Below are 16,137 nucleotides of genomic sequence, written 5' to 3'. Positions count from 1 at the left end.
GACTTGTATTGTGAAAGGATCGGTGTTGACCTTGCTCCTGTATTGTGAATGGATCGGTGTTGACCTTGCTCCTGTATTGTGAATGGATCGGTGTTGACCTTGCTCCTGTATTGTGAATGGATCGGTGTTGACCTTGCTCCTGTATTGTGAAAGGATCGGTGTTGACCTTGCTCCTGTATTGTGAATGGATCGGTGTTGACCTTGCTCCTGTATTGTGAATGGATCGGTGTTGACCTTGCTCCTGTATTGTGAATGGATCGGTGTTGACCTTGCTCCTGTATTGTGAATGGATCGGTGTTGACCTTGCTCCTGTATTGTGAATGGATCGGTGTTGACCTTGCTCCTGTATTGTGAATGGATCGGTGTTGACCTTGCTCCTGTATTGTGAAAGGATCGGTGTTGACCTTGCTCCTGTATTGTGAATGGATCGGTGTTGACCTTGCTCCTGTATTGTGAATGGATCGGTGTTGACCTTGCTCCTGTATTGTGAATGGATCGGTGTTGACCTTGCTCCTGTATTGTGAATGGGTCGGTGTTGACCTTGCTCCTGTATTGTGAATGGATCGGTGTTGACCTTGCTCCTGTATTGTGAATGGATCGGTGTTGACCTTGCTCCTGTATTGTGAATGTATCGGTGTTGACCTTGCTCCTGTATTGTGAATGGATCGGTGTTGACCTTTCTCCTGTATTGTGAATGGATCGGTGTTGACCTTGCTCCTGTATTGTGAAAGGATCGGTGTTGACCTTGCTCCTGTATTGTGAAAGGATCGGTGTTGACCTTGCTCCTGTATTGTGAATGGATCGGTGTTGACCTTGCTCCTGTATTGTGAATGGATCGGTGTTGACCTTGCTCCTGTATTGTGAATGGATCGGTGTTGACCTTGCTCCTGTATTGTGAATGGATCGGTGTTGACCTTTCTCCTGTATTGTGAATGGATCGGTGTTGACCTTGCTCCTGTATTGTGAATGGATCGGTGTTGACCTTGCTCCTGTATTGTGAATGGATCGGTGTTGACCTTGCTCCTGTATTGTGAATGGATCGGTGTTGACCTTCCTCCTGTATTGTGAATGGATCGGTGTTGACCTTGCTCCTGTATTGTGAATAGATCGGTGTTGACCTTGCTCCTGTATTGCGAAAGGATCGGTGTTGACCTTGCTCCTGTATTGTGAATGGATCGGTGTTGACCTTGCTCCTGTATTGTGAATGGATCGGTGTTGACCTTGCTCCTGTATTGTGAATGGATCGGTGTTGACCTTGCTCCTGTATTGTGAATGGGTCGGTGTTGACCTTGCTCCTGTATTGTGAATGGATCGGTGTTGACCTTGCTCCTGTATTGTGAATGGATCGGTGTTGACCTTGCTCCTGTATTGTGAATGTATCGGTGTTGACCTTGCTCCTGTATTGTGAATGGATCGGTGTTGACCTTTCTCCTGTATTGTGAATGGATCGGTGTTGACCTTGCTCCTGTATTGTGAAAGGATCGGTGTTGACCTTGCTCCTGTATTGTGAATGGATCGGTGTTGACCTTGCTCCTGTATTGTGAAAGGATCGGGGTTGACCTTGCTCCTGTATTGTGTGATAGTATGCTGCTTGTGTACCTTTGATCTGATCAGTGAAATAATCCCAATTGAAAAGTATCATTAGAGATCCTCTGAATGCTCTTTTGTTAACACAACCTTTATGTATAACTGCTTGGGGGATGGGCACCAGACCACCCACCTAGGGGACAGTGATCCGAGGTGACTAGGGACACCCACCTAGGGGACAGTGATCCGAGGTGACCAGGGACACCCACCTAGGGGACAGTGATCCGAGGGCACCAGACCACCCACCTAGGGGACAGTGATCCGAGGTGACCAGGGACACCCACCTAGGGGACAGTGATCCGAGGTGACCAGCGACACCCACCTAGGGGACAGTGATCCGAGGGCACCAGACCACCCACCTAGGGGACAGTGATCCGAGGTGACCAGGGACACCCACCTAGGGGACAGTGATCCGAGGTGACCAGGGACACCCACCTAGTGGACAGTGATCCGAGGTGACCAGGGACACCCACCTAGGGGACAGTGATCCGAGGTGACCAGCGACACCCACCTAGTGGACAGTGATCCGAGGTGACCAGGGACACCCACCTAGGGGACAGTGATCCGAGGTGACTAGGGACACCCACCTAGGGGACAGTGATCCGAGGTGACCAGGGACACCCACCTAGGGGACAGTGATCCGAGGTGACTAGGGACACCCACCTAGGGGACAGTGATCCGAGGGCACCAGACCACCCACCTAGGGGACAGTGATCCGAGGTGACCAGGGACACCCACCTAGGGGACAGTGATCCGAGGTGACTAGGGACACCCACCTAGGGGACAGTGATCCGAGGTAACTAGGGACACCCACCTAGGGGACAGTGATCCGAGGTGACCAGGGACACCCACCTAGGGGACAGTGATCCGAGGTGACCAGGGACACCCACCTAGAGGACAGTGATCCGAGGTGACTAGGGACACCCACCTAGGGGACAGTGATCCGAGGTAACTAGGGACACCCACCTAGAGGACAGTGATCCGAGGTGACTAGGGACACCCACCTAGGGGACAGTGATCCGAGGTAACTAGGGACACCCACCTAGGGGACAGTGATCCGAGGTGACCAGGGACACCCACCTAGGGGACAGTGATCCGAGGTGACCAGGGACACCCACCTAGAGGACAGTGATCCGAGGTGACTAGGGACACCCACCTAGGGGACAGTGATCCGAGGTGACCAGGACACCCACCTAGGGGACAGTGATCCGAGGTGACCAGGGACACCCACCTAGGGGACAGTGATCTAAGGGACTCATATGGCTCATGGGTCTCTGGGCTACAGTCGCTAATCCATCACGACTGTTCGGTTTCTGGATCACATCAACATGATCTCTCCTGTGAATGACATGATTCATTTCAAACACTGCCTATGTGCCAGGAGTGTTACAGAGAACAAAGAGACAACCACCTAGGGGACAGCAATCTGACACTGACTAGGGACACCCACCTAGAGGACAGCAATCTGACAGTGACTAGGGACAACCACCTAGGGGACAGCAATCTGACAGTGACTAGGGACACCCACCTAGAGGACAGCAATCTGACAGTGACTAGGGACACCCACCTAGGGGACAGCAATCTGACAGTGACTAGGGACACCCACCTAGAGGACAGCCATCTGACTGAGTGACTCATGGTGAGGTGAGCCTATCTGAGCGTCGGTCTAAAGTACAAAAGTAGACAGGGAATGAGGGGTCATTTCAGATGACCCCCTACACCAATATTGTGTTGAGGAACAGAGCAGGTGGCTGCCCCTTCACTAAAGCAGTACACTGCATAGGGAATAGGGTGCCCTTTTGGACACACCGGGATCTCTCCCATGATAGACAGGTCTGTCAATAGTCATTTATCATAACAGGCGGCCTTACAGCAACCCTGCGTGTCATTTATAATGGACAAGGAGTTTTCATTGAGGCCGTTTAAATCACAGAGAACACATTTTAATATCTATTTGAACACTGCTTCAGCTTACCATTTATTTTTTTAAGTCAGCCAAGCCGGGTGAAACCCCAGGGATGAAAAATACAACACACACCAAGGTATGATACCTGAACATTTCACTCAGAAATCTAGCCATTAACAGGTGATCTAGTGTACAAAATATAGATCATACTCCCTTCTAGCTCACAGACACCAACCCAATGCTTTTATACATGGCCAGAGCAGTGCACACCTGGGGAGAATTGAGACATAAAACTTACATTGTGCCTCGTTAAACCACTTCATGGGGGTTAAGCACTGACTGGACTGGAAGATTCATTTTCATCAATGCTTATTTAAATCAGCGATGTTCCACGTCTCGATAACAACCTCCAGACATTCCAATGAGCGTTCTAGAACATGACTGAGTCAAAGAGAGGGAACACGCCACAGCGACTGTCTACCGTGAGCAGTAGATAAACTGCTGTGTGTGTAAGGTGAACGGTGGTGATTCAACACGTAGTCTTTAGGAAATAAAAAGAAAATGGAGAGCGGATGTTTTACGGTCAGATAGGACAGCCGCCCGCTGAACACAGCCAATGTTTCCTCTCCAAGGAACACAACTGAGAAGGAGACAGTTTCACCATCTACATTTTATTTTACATTGGTATTTAAATAAGTCTGTTTAATAATTAAAATGCAATCCATTCACAGTCATATTACCTCGGCCCCAACTCAGAAAAAGAAGAACATCTCTGAAAATTTGATATAAGCTCTCATTCAAGTAGTGGAAAAATTAGAATTGACATAAGACTAAGGTAGTACACACACACACACGAGGGTTGTTAGAGACTTATCATCCCATTGACCCAAGGAGACGAGGGTTAAACGATTAGGAGTATAATGAAGGGACCAAGCAGGCATAAAGTCACTCACAGGTACAACGCAAAACATCAAATGAAGAGTAAAATCTTTCTTTTATATCGAGTTGAAGTTACCAGTGCAAAAAAAATCAAATAAACATCCATCTCAAACCTTGTGATATCCTCAGTCATTTCACTTACAGACTTGTATTTCAGACGAGGGAAAACCCTTGCTCAAAAAACAATTGTACAGACGAATGAAAAAGCTCTTTTTAAAAATCGTATTATAATTTCCATGGCATGACCAGTTACAGTGGTTCCTCAGGCCTGGGGTGGGCCCGGGGTACATGTAATGTTCTGGTACTACCTCCTCTTGACTGCTGGGCGGCCACTAGCCTTGCTGCCACCTACAGCCTTGCTGCTGGAGCTCTTGGAGCCGGAGAACAGCTTGGTCATGAACTCAGACACGTCAGGTAGCTCAGGGTTGGGGTTCAGCATGTTCATCGACTGCTCCATTTCCTGGGAAGAGAGAGGAACGAATAAATACACATGATTAGTATCACACAGGTAAGACGTTCTTCACATTGGTGGTGGATGAGGTAAGTTCCCCCTTACTGTCAAGTGCTAGGCTATATATCGACGTAAGCAATACACCATTTGGGGCTCCCGAGTGGCACAGCGGTCTAAGGCACTGCATCTCAGTGCTAGAAGCGTCACTACAGACCCTGGTTTGATTCCAGGCTGTATCACAACCGGCCGTGATTTGGAGTCCCATTGGGCGGCGCACAATTGGCCCATTGTCGTCCGGGTTTGGCCATCATTGTAAATAAGAATTTGTTCTTAACTGACTTGCCAAAATAAATACAAAATAAACCTCTTGTAAGGGGGAGAGAGGCTAGGAAATGTAACAAAGAATGTATGTAACACGTCCATCAGCTGAAATTCCATATATCATTTCATTACTTGTGACATCAGAGGCTACCTATTTCACTACTACAGCCTAGAGAAGTACCAGGGTATTTACCTTCCTCATCTCAGGGTCGTTGGTATTGACAACCTTAGGTAGCAAGACGATAATCAGCAGAGGAAGGACCATCATCATGACCTGGGGAAATAGAGACATGTATTAATCAGCAGAGGAAGGACCAGCTTCTATTGTTTTTTCTGATACTCGCGAGGGGGCCTCTGTGTGTGTATTACTCACTAGTACATAACATCATGCAAATGACATGCAAAAAGGCCCTATTCAAATGTCACCTGTTAGGGTGGCATGGATACTGAAGGAGCGTTGTGACACGTTTGGGTGCATGCATGGGACAGTAAAGCAATTGCAAAACAGTAATACTATAACTACTAGCAGAGTTGGACTCTCAACCAATCACAAAGCTGCACCTTCACTTTACTCAGCATTGGACGACACAGCATGAACCTCCTACAGTACAAGCGCCAAGGAACACAGTAAACGCCGTTCTGTGTGTCATTCACATCTGCTCATCTCACCATGGGATTCATGAGGAAGTCAGTCCACCCCCAGGTCTCTCTCTTCATGAAGTAGATGTGTGGCCCAGAGGACCTCAGCTGGAGCGGGTACGGCTGGCGGATCACCTCAGACGTCTTGATGAAGTTCACCAGGCGGGCCCTGTGAAGTCACCCACAGCTTAGACATCAAGACGTCTCCTTCCCCACCATGTACACTAGCTATGAGCCTGGCAAAGAGGCTAGACATCAAGAGCCCTTCTCCCAGACACAGAATAACAGAAACTTTCAAGACCGACACAGCCCTAGCTGTACCTCATTTTCCCCTTAGACGTGATGTCCACACGGACTGCTTCAAATTTGTATCCAGGTGAGATCACTTCCACAACGTAGGATCCCGAAGGAACATCATTAACGACAAAACTTCCATCAGTTCTGCAGAGAGACAGAGTAAGTCAGGGATTTCAAAGGCATCAATAAACATCATACAGTAGCCAAGTTCAGTTTGATCTAGTATTATGAGCTAAATCGGTTCATAACAGGTGTTGGGGCCCTTGGCGAGGATAGGGGAGGATAATATAACAACAAATGGTGTAGAGCCTCTGTCAATGGCAAAGGTACATAAAGTCAAGATGGAGGAATTCAATGGCGAACACTGTATAATACGGCGAACATAGCAAAATTAGGCATTTGAAAGATGGAGGCCGCCATCTTTATGCATGTCCGAAATTCTGAATAATTAGTTAACCAGCTAACTACGTTACCCAAAATGGAAACGCTGGACACTAAGCATTCTCAATTAGCTCTCTATCTCAATCATCAGTCAGTTGTTTAAACCATAGACTGCGATGATAACACCGATAAGGTTAGCTAGCTGTCAACTAAAAATTTGCCTTACAGCAAACGAGGATAGCCACTAGCGTGAGCACAGGGCCCCGGTTAGCATTAGCCCTAAGTTAGCACAACAATCCTACCGCTGTAACTACGAGCTGTTTTTCGTCGTCCAATGCTAAAGTATTACCTAAAGAAGCCTATATACTCTTCTCCCTCTACCGTGACTCGGGCTGACGAAATCCAGTCTTGAGTTTTCACCCCTGGAACGATTGCCCGACCCTCGATTTTGAAACGATCTCCATTTGGTTGAACAGAGCCACTCGTTGCGATAGGCCCCGATTCCATATCACTGAAACAGCACGCTAAAATAAACATAGCCTGTAGAAAAAGGCATACTTCTGATAGCCTAACATTCAGCCACATGTTTGCTTGCAGTAGTTCAACAACGGTACGTTTCCTATTCGTAAATAACTATAATAGATTCGCTGAAATCATGTATCCGATGAACAGGTAAATGTTTTGCATCCGCTGTCTTGCCTCTGCTTTGGGGACATGCTGACGTCAATTACATTTTCAAAAAACTTTATTGACACTCAAGAAAATACGCACGATCCCTGTGTAAACTGAGATCTGTCGATAGTAAAAACATCTCATGTGTGGAACGAAAGTAAACAAATGATAATGGGCTTTTACGAGCTAGTTTGTTTTTCCTCCATTTCAAAGCCATTGTCCCATTAGCCTATGTAGTTTAATGACAAAATTAGAAGCCTCAGCGCATTTTCTTCCAGGTACGAACGTTTTGGGCATGGCAGTGACACTGACAGTATAGCAAGATTCAGCGGTGGAAAAAGTACCCAATTGTCATACTTGAGTATGACTCAAGTAAAAGTCACCCAGTAAAATAATACTTGAGTAAAAGTCTAAAAGTATTTGGTTTTAAATATAGTTAATTATCAAAAGTAAATGTAATTGCTAAAATATACTTATGTTTCAAAAGTATAAAATAATTTCTAATTCCTTATATTAAGCAAATCAGACAGCACACTTTTCTTGTTTTTTTAAATTTACGGATAGCAAGGGGCACACTCCCAACACTCAGACATATTTTACAAACAAAGCATTTGTGTTTAGTCAGTCCACCAGATCAGAAGCAGTAGGGATGACCAAGGATTGTCTCTTTAAGTGCGTGTACTAGACCATTTCTGTCCTGCTAAGCATTCAAAATGTAACGAGTACTTTTGGGTGTCAGGGAAAATGTATTGAGTAAAAAGTACATTATTTTCTTTAGGAATGAATGTAGTGAAGTAAATGTAAAGGTTGTCAAAAATATAAAAAGTACAGAAAGCCCAAATAACTACTTAAGTGAAAATATTTGAAAGTACTACTTAAGTACTTCACACCACTGGCAAGATTCAGATGGACATCTTTCCTCATTTAGGTCTTTGCACAAACAGAAATGTTAAATGTTATCATAAAACGAGTGCAGTGAGTCTTTCTTTTCCAAGCAATAGCTGTTCTCAGAAAAATATTGCATTTGTTGTCAAATATTGTCTCATATCACCATGGGCATAACAGAAGAATATCAAGTTTAAGTGGCCACTATCTTTTGAGAAAGAAATCATTCAAGACAGATTTTTGCTAATTTATTTTAAAGATTATTAAAATAAATCACTGTATTTACACTTTTACATTCAAACATTCATGAACAAGAAAAAAAACTACAACAGGAAAAGCTCTCATAACTTAAGACTGCAGTAGTTTCAAGTTCTTGATTCGGGACATGAGGGAAGAAATAAGAACTGAAACCAGGAAGGGGAATTCATTAAGTTATATCCATGATTCGTGCAGGTTTGCACAACATGGTGAAGAGTGCTAGTGGTGGTGCAACAGAGCTTGGCACTTCACAGCGCAGCCCAGACACAGTCTCAGTGTGCATCCAAAATGGCGTCCTAATACGTTCAAAAGTAGTGCACTATAGAGGAATAGGGTGCCTTTTCGACCCGGTCTCAGGGAGGTCGATTGAAATATTGCCCCTTCGCAAGACACCGATCCACTTCAATGTGAAGCAGTCATTCCAGGTTTTTTCTTCCAGAAAGAAAAAGGTTCCTTCCACCATTGTAAGTGTCTCTCTAGTTGTGATTGACTGTGGGAGTTGCTCAGTCTGAATCGCTCAGTTCATCAATCCACATAGAATAGAACAGGGTTCCTGTATGTGTGGACCATGGTCTTGTCTTTAGTCTCCAGGTAATGTTCAAACAGCTATATCCGGCAGTAGTGGTCGCTTCCTCAGTGCTACATTGATTGATTGGTCAATGGAGTTGTGATAAGTAAGACTCAATGGCCTGGTGAGAGACAGAATTGAGAGAAGAGACAAGTGAGAGAAGTCAATCTAGACTCAATCGCCTGAAATTAACAAAGGAGGTGAGAAGTTTGACTTTGCAGGTGAAATGTTCAACTAATATATATATACACACACACACACCTCTGTTCACCTCATTGATCAATAACATTAAGTGTAGCAATGACACCTTACCTTTGCCATCTCTCCTGTAGTTCCTGGAACTAAACTTAACTGGTGTCCCTCCAGCCAGAACTCCTTCAGCTGCTGCTTCATGACTTGGAGGTTCCTGCAAACAGACAAACAGTGGGTATTATAAGTGTTCACCCCCTTTTAGGCATCCATCTACACAAAATAGAGCATGTCAGTATAAAGAGACATTAAATTTTTATTGAATGTAAAAATATATAACTAAAATATAGTCGTTGCATAAGTATTCACCCCCTTTGTTTAGGTAAGCCTTAATTACTTCAGGAGTAAAATGTGGCTTTAACAAGTAACATAAGTTCTATGGACTTAAATGGACTAAAACAATAAGGGTTGACATGATTTTTTAAATGACTACCCCTTCCTCTGTCCCATATACATACATATGGTCCCTCAGTCAAGTATTGAATTTGAAGCACAGATTCAATTACAAAGAACAGGGAGCTTTTTGGAAAGCCTCATAAAGAAGGGCAGGGATTGGTAGATGGTGTATTAAACTAGCCAGACATCAAAAGACAGTAAACTTCTGAACTGAGCTGCAGGACAGGAAGGAAACTGCTCTGGGATGTCACCATGAGGCCATTGGTGATTTTAAAACAGCTACAGAGTTCAATGGCTGTGATGTGAGAAAACTGAAGATGGATAAACAACATTGTAGTAAATCCACAATATTTACCTAAACGACAGAGTGAAAAGAAGAATACAAATATTCCAAAGCATGCTTCCTGTATGCAACAAGGCACTAAAGTAATACTGCAAAAATAATACAGCAAAGGAATATACTTTTTGGCCTAAATGCAAAGCCTTATGTTTGGAGCAAATCCAACACACCACTGAGTAACCGCCTCCTTATAAATCAAGCATGGTGGGGGCTGCATCACGCTATGGGTATGCTTGACATCGGCAAAGACCGGGTAGTTTTTTTTTTACCCCCTTTTTCTCCCCAATTTCGTTGTATCCAAATGTTAGTAGTTACCGTCGTCTCATCACGAAGGTCGAGAGCCATGCGTCCTCCGAAACACAACCCAACCACACTGCTTCTTAACACAGTGCGCATCCAACCCGGAAGCCAGCCGCACCAATGTGTCGGAGGAAACACCGTATACCTAGCGACCTGGTCAGCGTGCACTGCACCCGGCCCGCCACAGGAGTCGCTAGTGCGCGATGAGACAAGGATATCCCTACCGGCCAAACCCTCCCTAACCCGGACGACGCTAGGCCAATTGTGCGTCGCCCCATGGACCTCCCGGTCACGGACGGCTGCGACAGAGCCTGGGCTCAAACAGAGTCTCTGGTGGTATAGCTAGCACTGCGATGCAGTGCCTTAGACCACTGCGCCACCCGGGAGGCCCCAGACCAGGGAGTTAAGGATAAAAATAAATGTGAACGTGCTAAGCAAGGGCAAAATCCTAGAGGAAAACCTGCTTCAGTCTGCTTTACACCAGACACTGGGATAGGAATTCACCGTTCAGCAGGACAATAACCTACAACACAAAGCCAAATCTACACTGGTGTTGCTTACCAAGACAGTGAATGTTCCTGAGTTGCCACGTTACAGGTTTGACTAAAATCTGCTTGAAAATCTATGGCAAGACTTGAAAATTGGCTCATCAGTAAGCTAAGGCGCCTGGGACTAAACACCTCCCTCTGCAACTGGATCCTGGAATTGGTAAGGGTAGGCAACAACACATCTGCCACGCTGATCTTCAGCGCAGGGGCCCCTCAGGGGTGCGTGCTTAGCCCCCTCCTGTACTCCCTGTTCACCCACGACCGCATGGCCAAGCACTACTCCAACCATCATTAAGTTTGCTGACGACACAACAGCGGTAGGCCTGATCACCGACAGACAACGAGACAGCCTATAGGGAAGAGGTCAGAGACCTGGCAGTGTGGTGCCAGGATAACAACCTCTCCCTCAACGTGAGCAAAACAAAGGAGCTGATCATGGACTACAGGAAAAGGAGGGCCGAACACGCCCCCATTCACATCTACGTGGCTGTAGTCAAGGGGGTTGAGAGTTTCAATGTTCCTTGGTGTCCACATCACTAACAAACTATCACGGTCCAAACACATCAAGACAGTCACGAAGAGGGCAAGACCACACATTTTCCCCCTCAGGAGACTGAAAAGATTTGGCATGGGTCCCCAGATCCTCAAAAAGTTAAAGCTGCACCATCGAGAGCATCACCGCCTGGTATGGCAACTGCTCAGCATCCGACTGTAAGGCGCTATAGAGGGTAGTGCGTACGACCCAGTACATCACTGGGGCCAAGCTTCCTGCCATCCAGGACCTATATAACAGGCGGTGTCAGAGGAAGGCCCCAAAATTTTTCTAAGACTTTCAGAGACTGTTCTCTCTGCTACCGCACAGCAAGTGGTACTGGAGAGCCAAGTATCGGTCCAAAAGGCTCCTTAACAGCTTCTACCCCCAAGCCATAAGACTGCTGAACAATTAATCAAAATGGCCACCTGGACTATTTACATTGACACCCCCCCACCCCCATTGTTTTTACACTGCTGCTACTCACTGTTTATTATCTATGCAAAGTCACTTTACCCTTACCTACATGTGCACATTTCCTTGACTGACCTGTACACCCACACATTGACTCGGTACCAGTACCCCCTGTATATAGCTTCGTTATTGTTATTTTGGTGTGTTACTTTTTATTTAGTAAATATTTTCTTAACCAATAATGCAGTTCAAGAAATGGTGTTAAGGGCTTGTTTTATTCGGTGACAAATAGACTTTTATTGGAATGCTGACTGTATCTAATCAAGGTATATTAGTGATTTATTTTTCATTCATCTTCGACAGAGTATTTTGTGAAGATCATTTACAAAAATGACAAGTCCATTTTAAAATCGCACTTTGTAACAATAAAAAGTTAAGAAATGCAAGGGGGTGAATACTTACGATAGGCACTGTATAAGCATAACCAATTACGCTTCTAATGTTAAAAGGTAGAATAACCGATATGAAGATAGCATTACCAGGGCAACCAGTTGGGACAACTTTTCCGCAAAACCAACAAAGACAACACGAAGCAAGAGGCGAATCTCCTCAGAACAGCAGCTGTACTGCAGCTATTACATTGTAGACAGGAGAGTGACAAACACATAAATACCTGTCCTCTGAGCAGCTGTCCAGCAGGGGTTTGCCGTTTGTGGAGAGTTCTGGCCACCATTTCTTAACGACGGACTGAACCCAGTGTAAAACCACAATCAAGTGTCTGGAGAAGGAACAAACAGAAATACATCAGAATGCAGGTTTCAGCAGGTGGACACAGCAGCAGTTGTTCAGTTCCACAGCTGATCTTACTCTTCATATTCACTGGTGAGGATTGATTTGACTTGTGGCAGGAGGTCTACACAGCAGCCCAGTGATACGCACGGAGTTTCGTCTTGAAGGCTACAGGAGCAAAACAAGAGTGTCACAAGTTGACTCATCACAGCCATACACGATGTTGTTAAAATCAACTGGGACACTCACCTTTTCGTTATAACTGGTAGGCAGTCAAGAAGAACGCCTGTGTCTTCAATTCTATGGAACAAAGACCGTGTTTATTGGACATTAACATGTTGATTAATCATTAAAAAATATATATAAGAAGTCCTTCATACATGAAAATGTATCAAAAGTCAAGTGTTCCTACCTGATCAAGTATGCCACTAGTTCGCTGGCGTTTCTTCGCCATAGTGTCAGAGCTACATTTAATCTGAGATTTCTTCCAAAAAGCACATGTGTCATTGCATCATGGTCCTTCGATAGCTGGTCAGGAAAGAAACCCATAGGGAGGGGCCGATACAGAACATGTCAATAAAATCCACTTCAACACTCAACGATCCAAGGAAAACAATGCAAGTGACACTTTTCTTCCCAATAAACAAACAGAGTCTACAAATCTATCCCTTGAATCTACTCACTGTGCAAGGATTGGAAAGGTATGGGGGAATATGGTGACAATTAAAACCCTCTCAGATCTACACAAGTCTCTAAAGCGTAGGGGCAAGGGTTCGATGGTGGGAATGGACAGTGTGAGGTGAAGTAGTAGTCCGTCCCAATAACTGCTCCCTACAGGTCTCCAAACATCAAAGGATCGGGGGCCTATGGGATGTGGTAGGGAGTGAATTGGGGCCAGCTGGTAGTCTCTCACCTCAGTGAAGTAATCACTGTACTTGTTTCCCGGCCCTGCCATCTTGGAGCCAGCCTCTGCAGCAGAGTTCACAGGGAACATGCAGTTGTCATTGTAGTGTATGGCCTGCACTTTCTCTGGGCAGGTCAGTTCATTCTCCTTGTTGGCCATGTCACAGACAGCCCGACCTGTGGGGGGCACTCTGCGGCGTACGCCTGAGCTCACCACCACACTGTGACGCGACGACAACTTCCTCTTGTTGCACACAGACACTCGTTTGACTTTGATGCGTGCACAACGACTCACTGGAAATCTGGTGGAGGGAGAAGGAGGAGTCCAGGTGAAGAAATGTAAGGATGCTGTATTGATACCTACACTGGTTGAGTAAGTAGACCAGACACCGTGGCAGTGTTTGGAAAAATGTTTGGGAAAAGTCTATGTCGGATTTTTCCCAGTGACTGAGCAGCTGTGACTGCAGTGCTAAGAAATTCAGCTTGTGCATTGGATCCACTTAGACCTGAAAAACTCACCTGTCTTTATCTATTTCTTCCTTATTTAAAAAATCCACCTAAAACAAAAGGATAGGAGATAAAAACTCCTACAGTTTTCTTTAAAATATTTGACTTAGGTTAGTAGACACTTGTTGGTTCATATTCATAACATAATCACTATAAAATTGCGTTTCTTGTGTGCATTAGATTTAACACTAGTGAAAACGCCTTCTCGTCAATGCTTACATCAATCTAATGTTCGGGATGCAATTGGGTACCAAGTTAATCACTTCCCCCCTTGAGATCCCCTCACCTTCTTCATGTTCTTGTCAGCTGCAGAGTGGTTGCTGATGTGATGGAGAAATCCATGAGGTTTGCCCTGGTTGAGCTGGAGGAATTCTCTGCCTTGCCCATAATGACTTCCAGAGGCCATAGTAAGTCACTATTGGGGGGGGGGGGGGACTTAGTCAACAATGTAGTCAACACTGTAAACGGCATGCATTTAGCGTGCACATACACAACATGCCAAATTGTCAAGGCAACCTCCTTAACCCAAAGTTGTCTGAACTGTCGCCTCACTCTCTGAAACAACCTCGTTAAAGATGATGCACAAGAAACATCTGTCAAGTCGGTTACTAGTACTTGTAGGAGTTCATGACCTGGTCACACACCTCTTTATAAAACAAGCTGTGTTTATGTGATGACAGTCAGTGCTACTACTAGCTCTTATGACTCCACTATGTTTCAACTAATTACAGAGGAACAAGTTGGTCTAAATTCAAATTGCGGATTACACCCTGCTGTTGTTGTGCCTCTAACAGGTTTAGCTAGCTAGCATTGTAAACAAGTGTCTGACAACAATGCGCTAGCTAACTAGCGTTAACAACAACAACGAGGCGTTGGCTATGCTGGCCAGACAATCTACTTAACTATCTGGCTACTACTACTACAAGCAAACTAACAAGCTAACTTAAAAAGCAGCAAACATTGTTTGATCTTAGCTAGCTACCTAACTAGCTAGTTAAGTACACATTTGTTAGTTACTAGTTAACCTTGCCAGCCCACAGTACCCGGCAGTGTGAGCCGTCAACTAGCTAGTTAGTACTTTAGCTAACTAGCTTTCTAGAACAATGAGCTACGAACTCAGTCAGATTAGTTAGACTCTAAATTAGTGAAACTAGTCTGTTTGGATAGTTAAATGTCAATATACTAATCTCATCGGACTGTCAATAACGGCTACTTCCGTTAACTAGCGTAAGGACAGTTAAATAGCAGGGAAGCTAATTACAGAAGTGCTAATGAGACCCTTTACAGCGTCTATGATGATGGGCCTAACGTTAGCTGGCTTGTCCCGCAAAGCATTTACCTTATTCAGGCTAACATAGTTACAGAGCTCAAAACTAACAACCAAGTCAGTTTACTTTATACAAATAACTAAGTTGCCTAACTAACGTTATCTGGTTAAGATTTTCACTATCAATAACTTAGCTTGCTATAGCTAAAGAAATAGCTAGCTTAGCAAGTGTGGGTGACTAGGCAGGCAGCTAACGTTAGCTATGTTAATTTTCAACAATAATATGGCTAGAACAAAGTTGATATAGCACTTAATTCGGTAATGCAGCAATTTTACCAACCGTCACATTTTGCGAAATGTCTTGACTCTCCTCAGAAATGTAGCTAGCTATGTCCACGTAGAAGCAGTAAGAAGACAACTGTAGAGTATAAACTTGCAATAGGTACTTAGCTGCTTTTCAAGTTGAAATCACGCTCAGAACCGTTCAGATGAATACAGCGTCTGTATTACTCTGCAAGGATCGTGGGATTGATATTGCAATGAAAATAGTGACATTTTAGCGACGCCTAGCGGTAAAACGTAGAACTATCACGTCTCATATTTGTCTGTCCTAGCCCGCCATCCAGTGTTAGATATATGGGCATTTGCACATGATGTTACTTCATAAATCAAATCAAATGCTTGCTTACGAGGCCTTAAAGTTAAAGAAAAATAGCAACTCAAGAGGAATACAATACAGAAGAATGGAGCTATATACAGGGAGTACCAGTACCAGATCAATGTGCAGGGATATTAGGTATTTGAGGTAGATATGTGCTGTACATGAAGGCAGGGTAAAGTGACTAGGCATCAGGATAGATTATATTAAGAGTAAAATAAAGAACAGAGTAGCAGCAGCATATAAGGAGTGTAACAGTTTGTGTGTATGTATGTATGTATGTATGTATGTATGTATGTATGTATGTATGTATGTATGTATGTGTGTGTG

At 44.6% G+C, this 16,137-nt stretch overlaps 2 protein-coding genes across 2 annotated transcripts; both read right to left on the bottom strand.

Annotated features, from left to right (window-relative positions):
* Positions 1-4,148: 4,148 nt before the first annotated feature.
* On the bottom strand, positions 4,149-7,297 carry LOC139582533 (endoplasmic reticulum membrane protein complex subunit 7-like). Its single transcript, XM_071412620.1, has 5 exons — positions 6,871-7,297; positions 6,165-6,284; positions 5,874-6,012; positions 5,398-5,478; positions 4,149-4,892 (listed from the first exon to the last, which is right to left on the bottom strand). The coding sequence occupies exons 1-5, from the start codon at positions 7,104-7,106 to the stop codon at positions 4,737-4,739; spliced, it is 732 nt and encodes a 243-aa protein (XP_071268721.1). The 5' UTR covers positions 7,107-7,297; the 3' UTR covers positions 4,149-4,736.
* Positions 7,298-8,311: 1,014 nt separating this feature from the next.
* On the bottom strand, positions 8,312-15,756 carry katnbl1 (katanin p80 subunit B-like 1). Its single transcript, XM_071412618.1, has 10 exons — positions 15,490-15,756; positions 14,169-14,297; positions 13,895-13,932; positions 13,386-13,677; positions 12,885-13,000; positions 12,722-12,772; positions 12,551-12,640; positions 12,357-12,461; positions 9,217-9,310; positions 8,312-9,025 (listed from the first exon to the last, which is right to left on the bottom strand). Exons 2-10 carry the CDS (start codon positions 14,286-14,288, stop codon positions 8,993-8,995), a joined length of 939 nt encoding a protein of 312 aa, XP_071268719.1. The 5' UTR covers positions 14,289-14,297; positions 15,490-15,756; the 3' UTR covers positions 8,312-8,992.
* Positions 15,757-16,137: the final 381 nt, after the last annotated feature.

Source organism: Salvelinus alpinus, chromosome 8 (genome assembly GCF_045679555.1).
Source record: "Salvelinus alpinus chromosome 8, SLU_Salpinus.1, whole genome shotgun sequence".
Lineage (NCBI taxonomy): Eukaryota > Metazoa > Chordata > Actinopteri > Salmoniformes > Salmonidae > Salvelinus > Salvelinus alpinus.
This window is presented reverse-complemented; position numbering and strand designations above follow the sequence as displayed.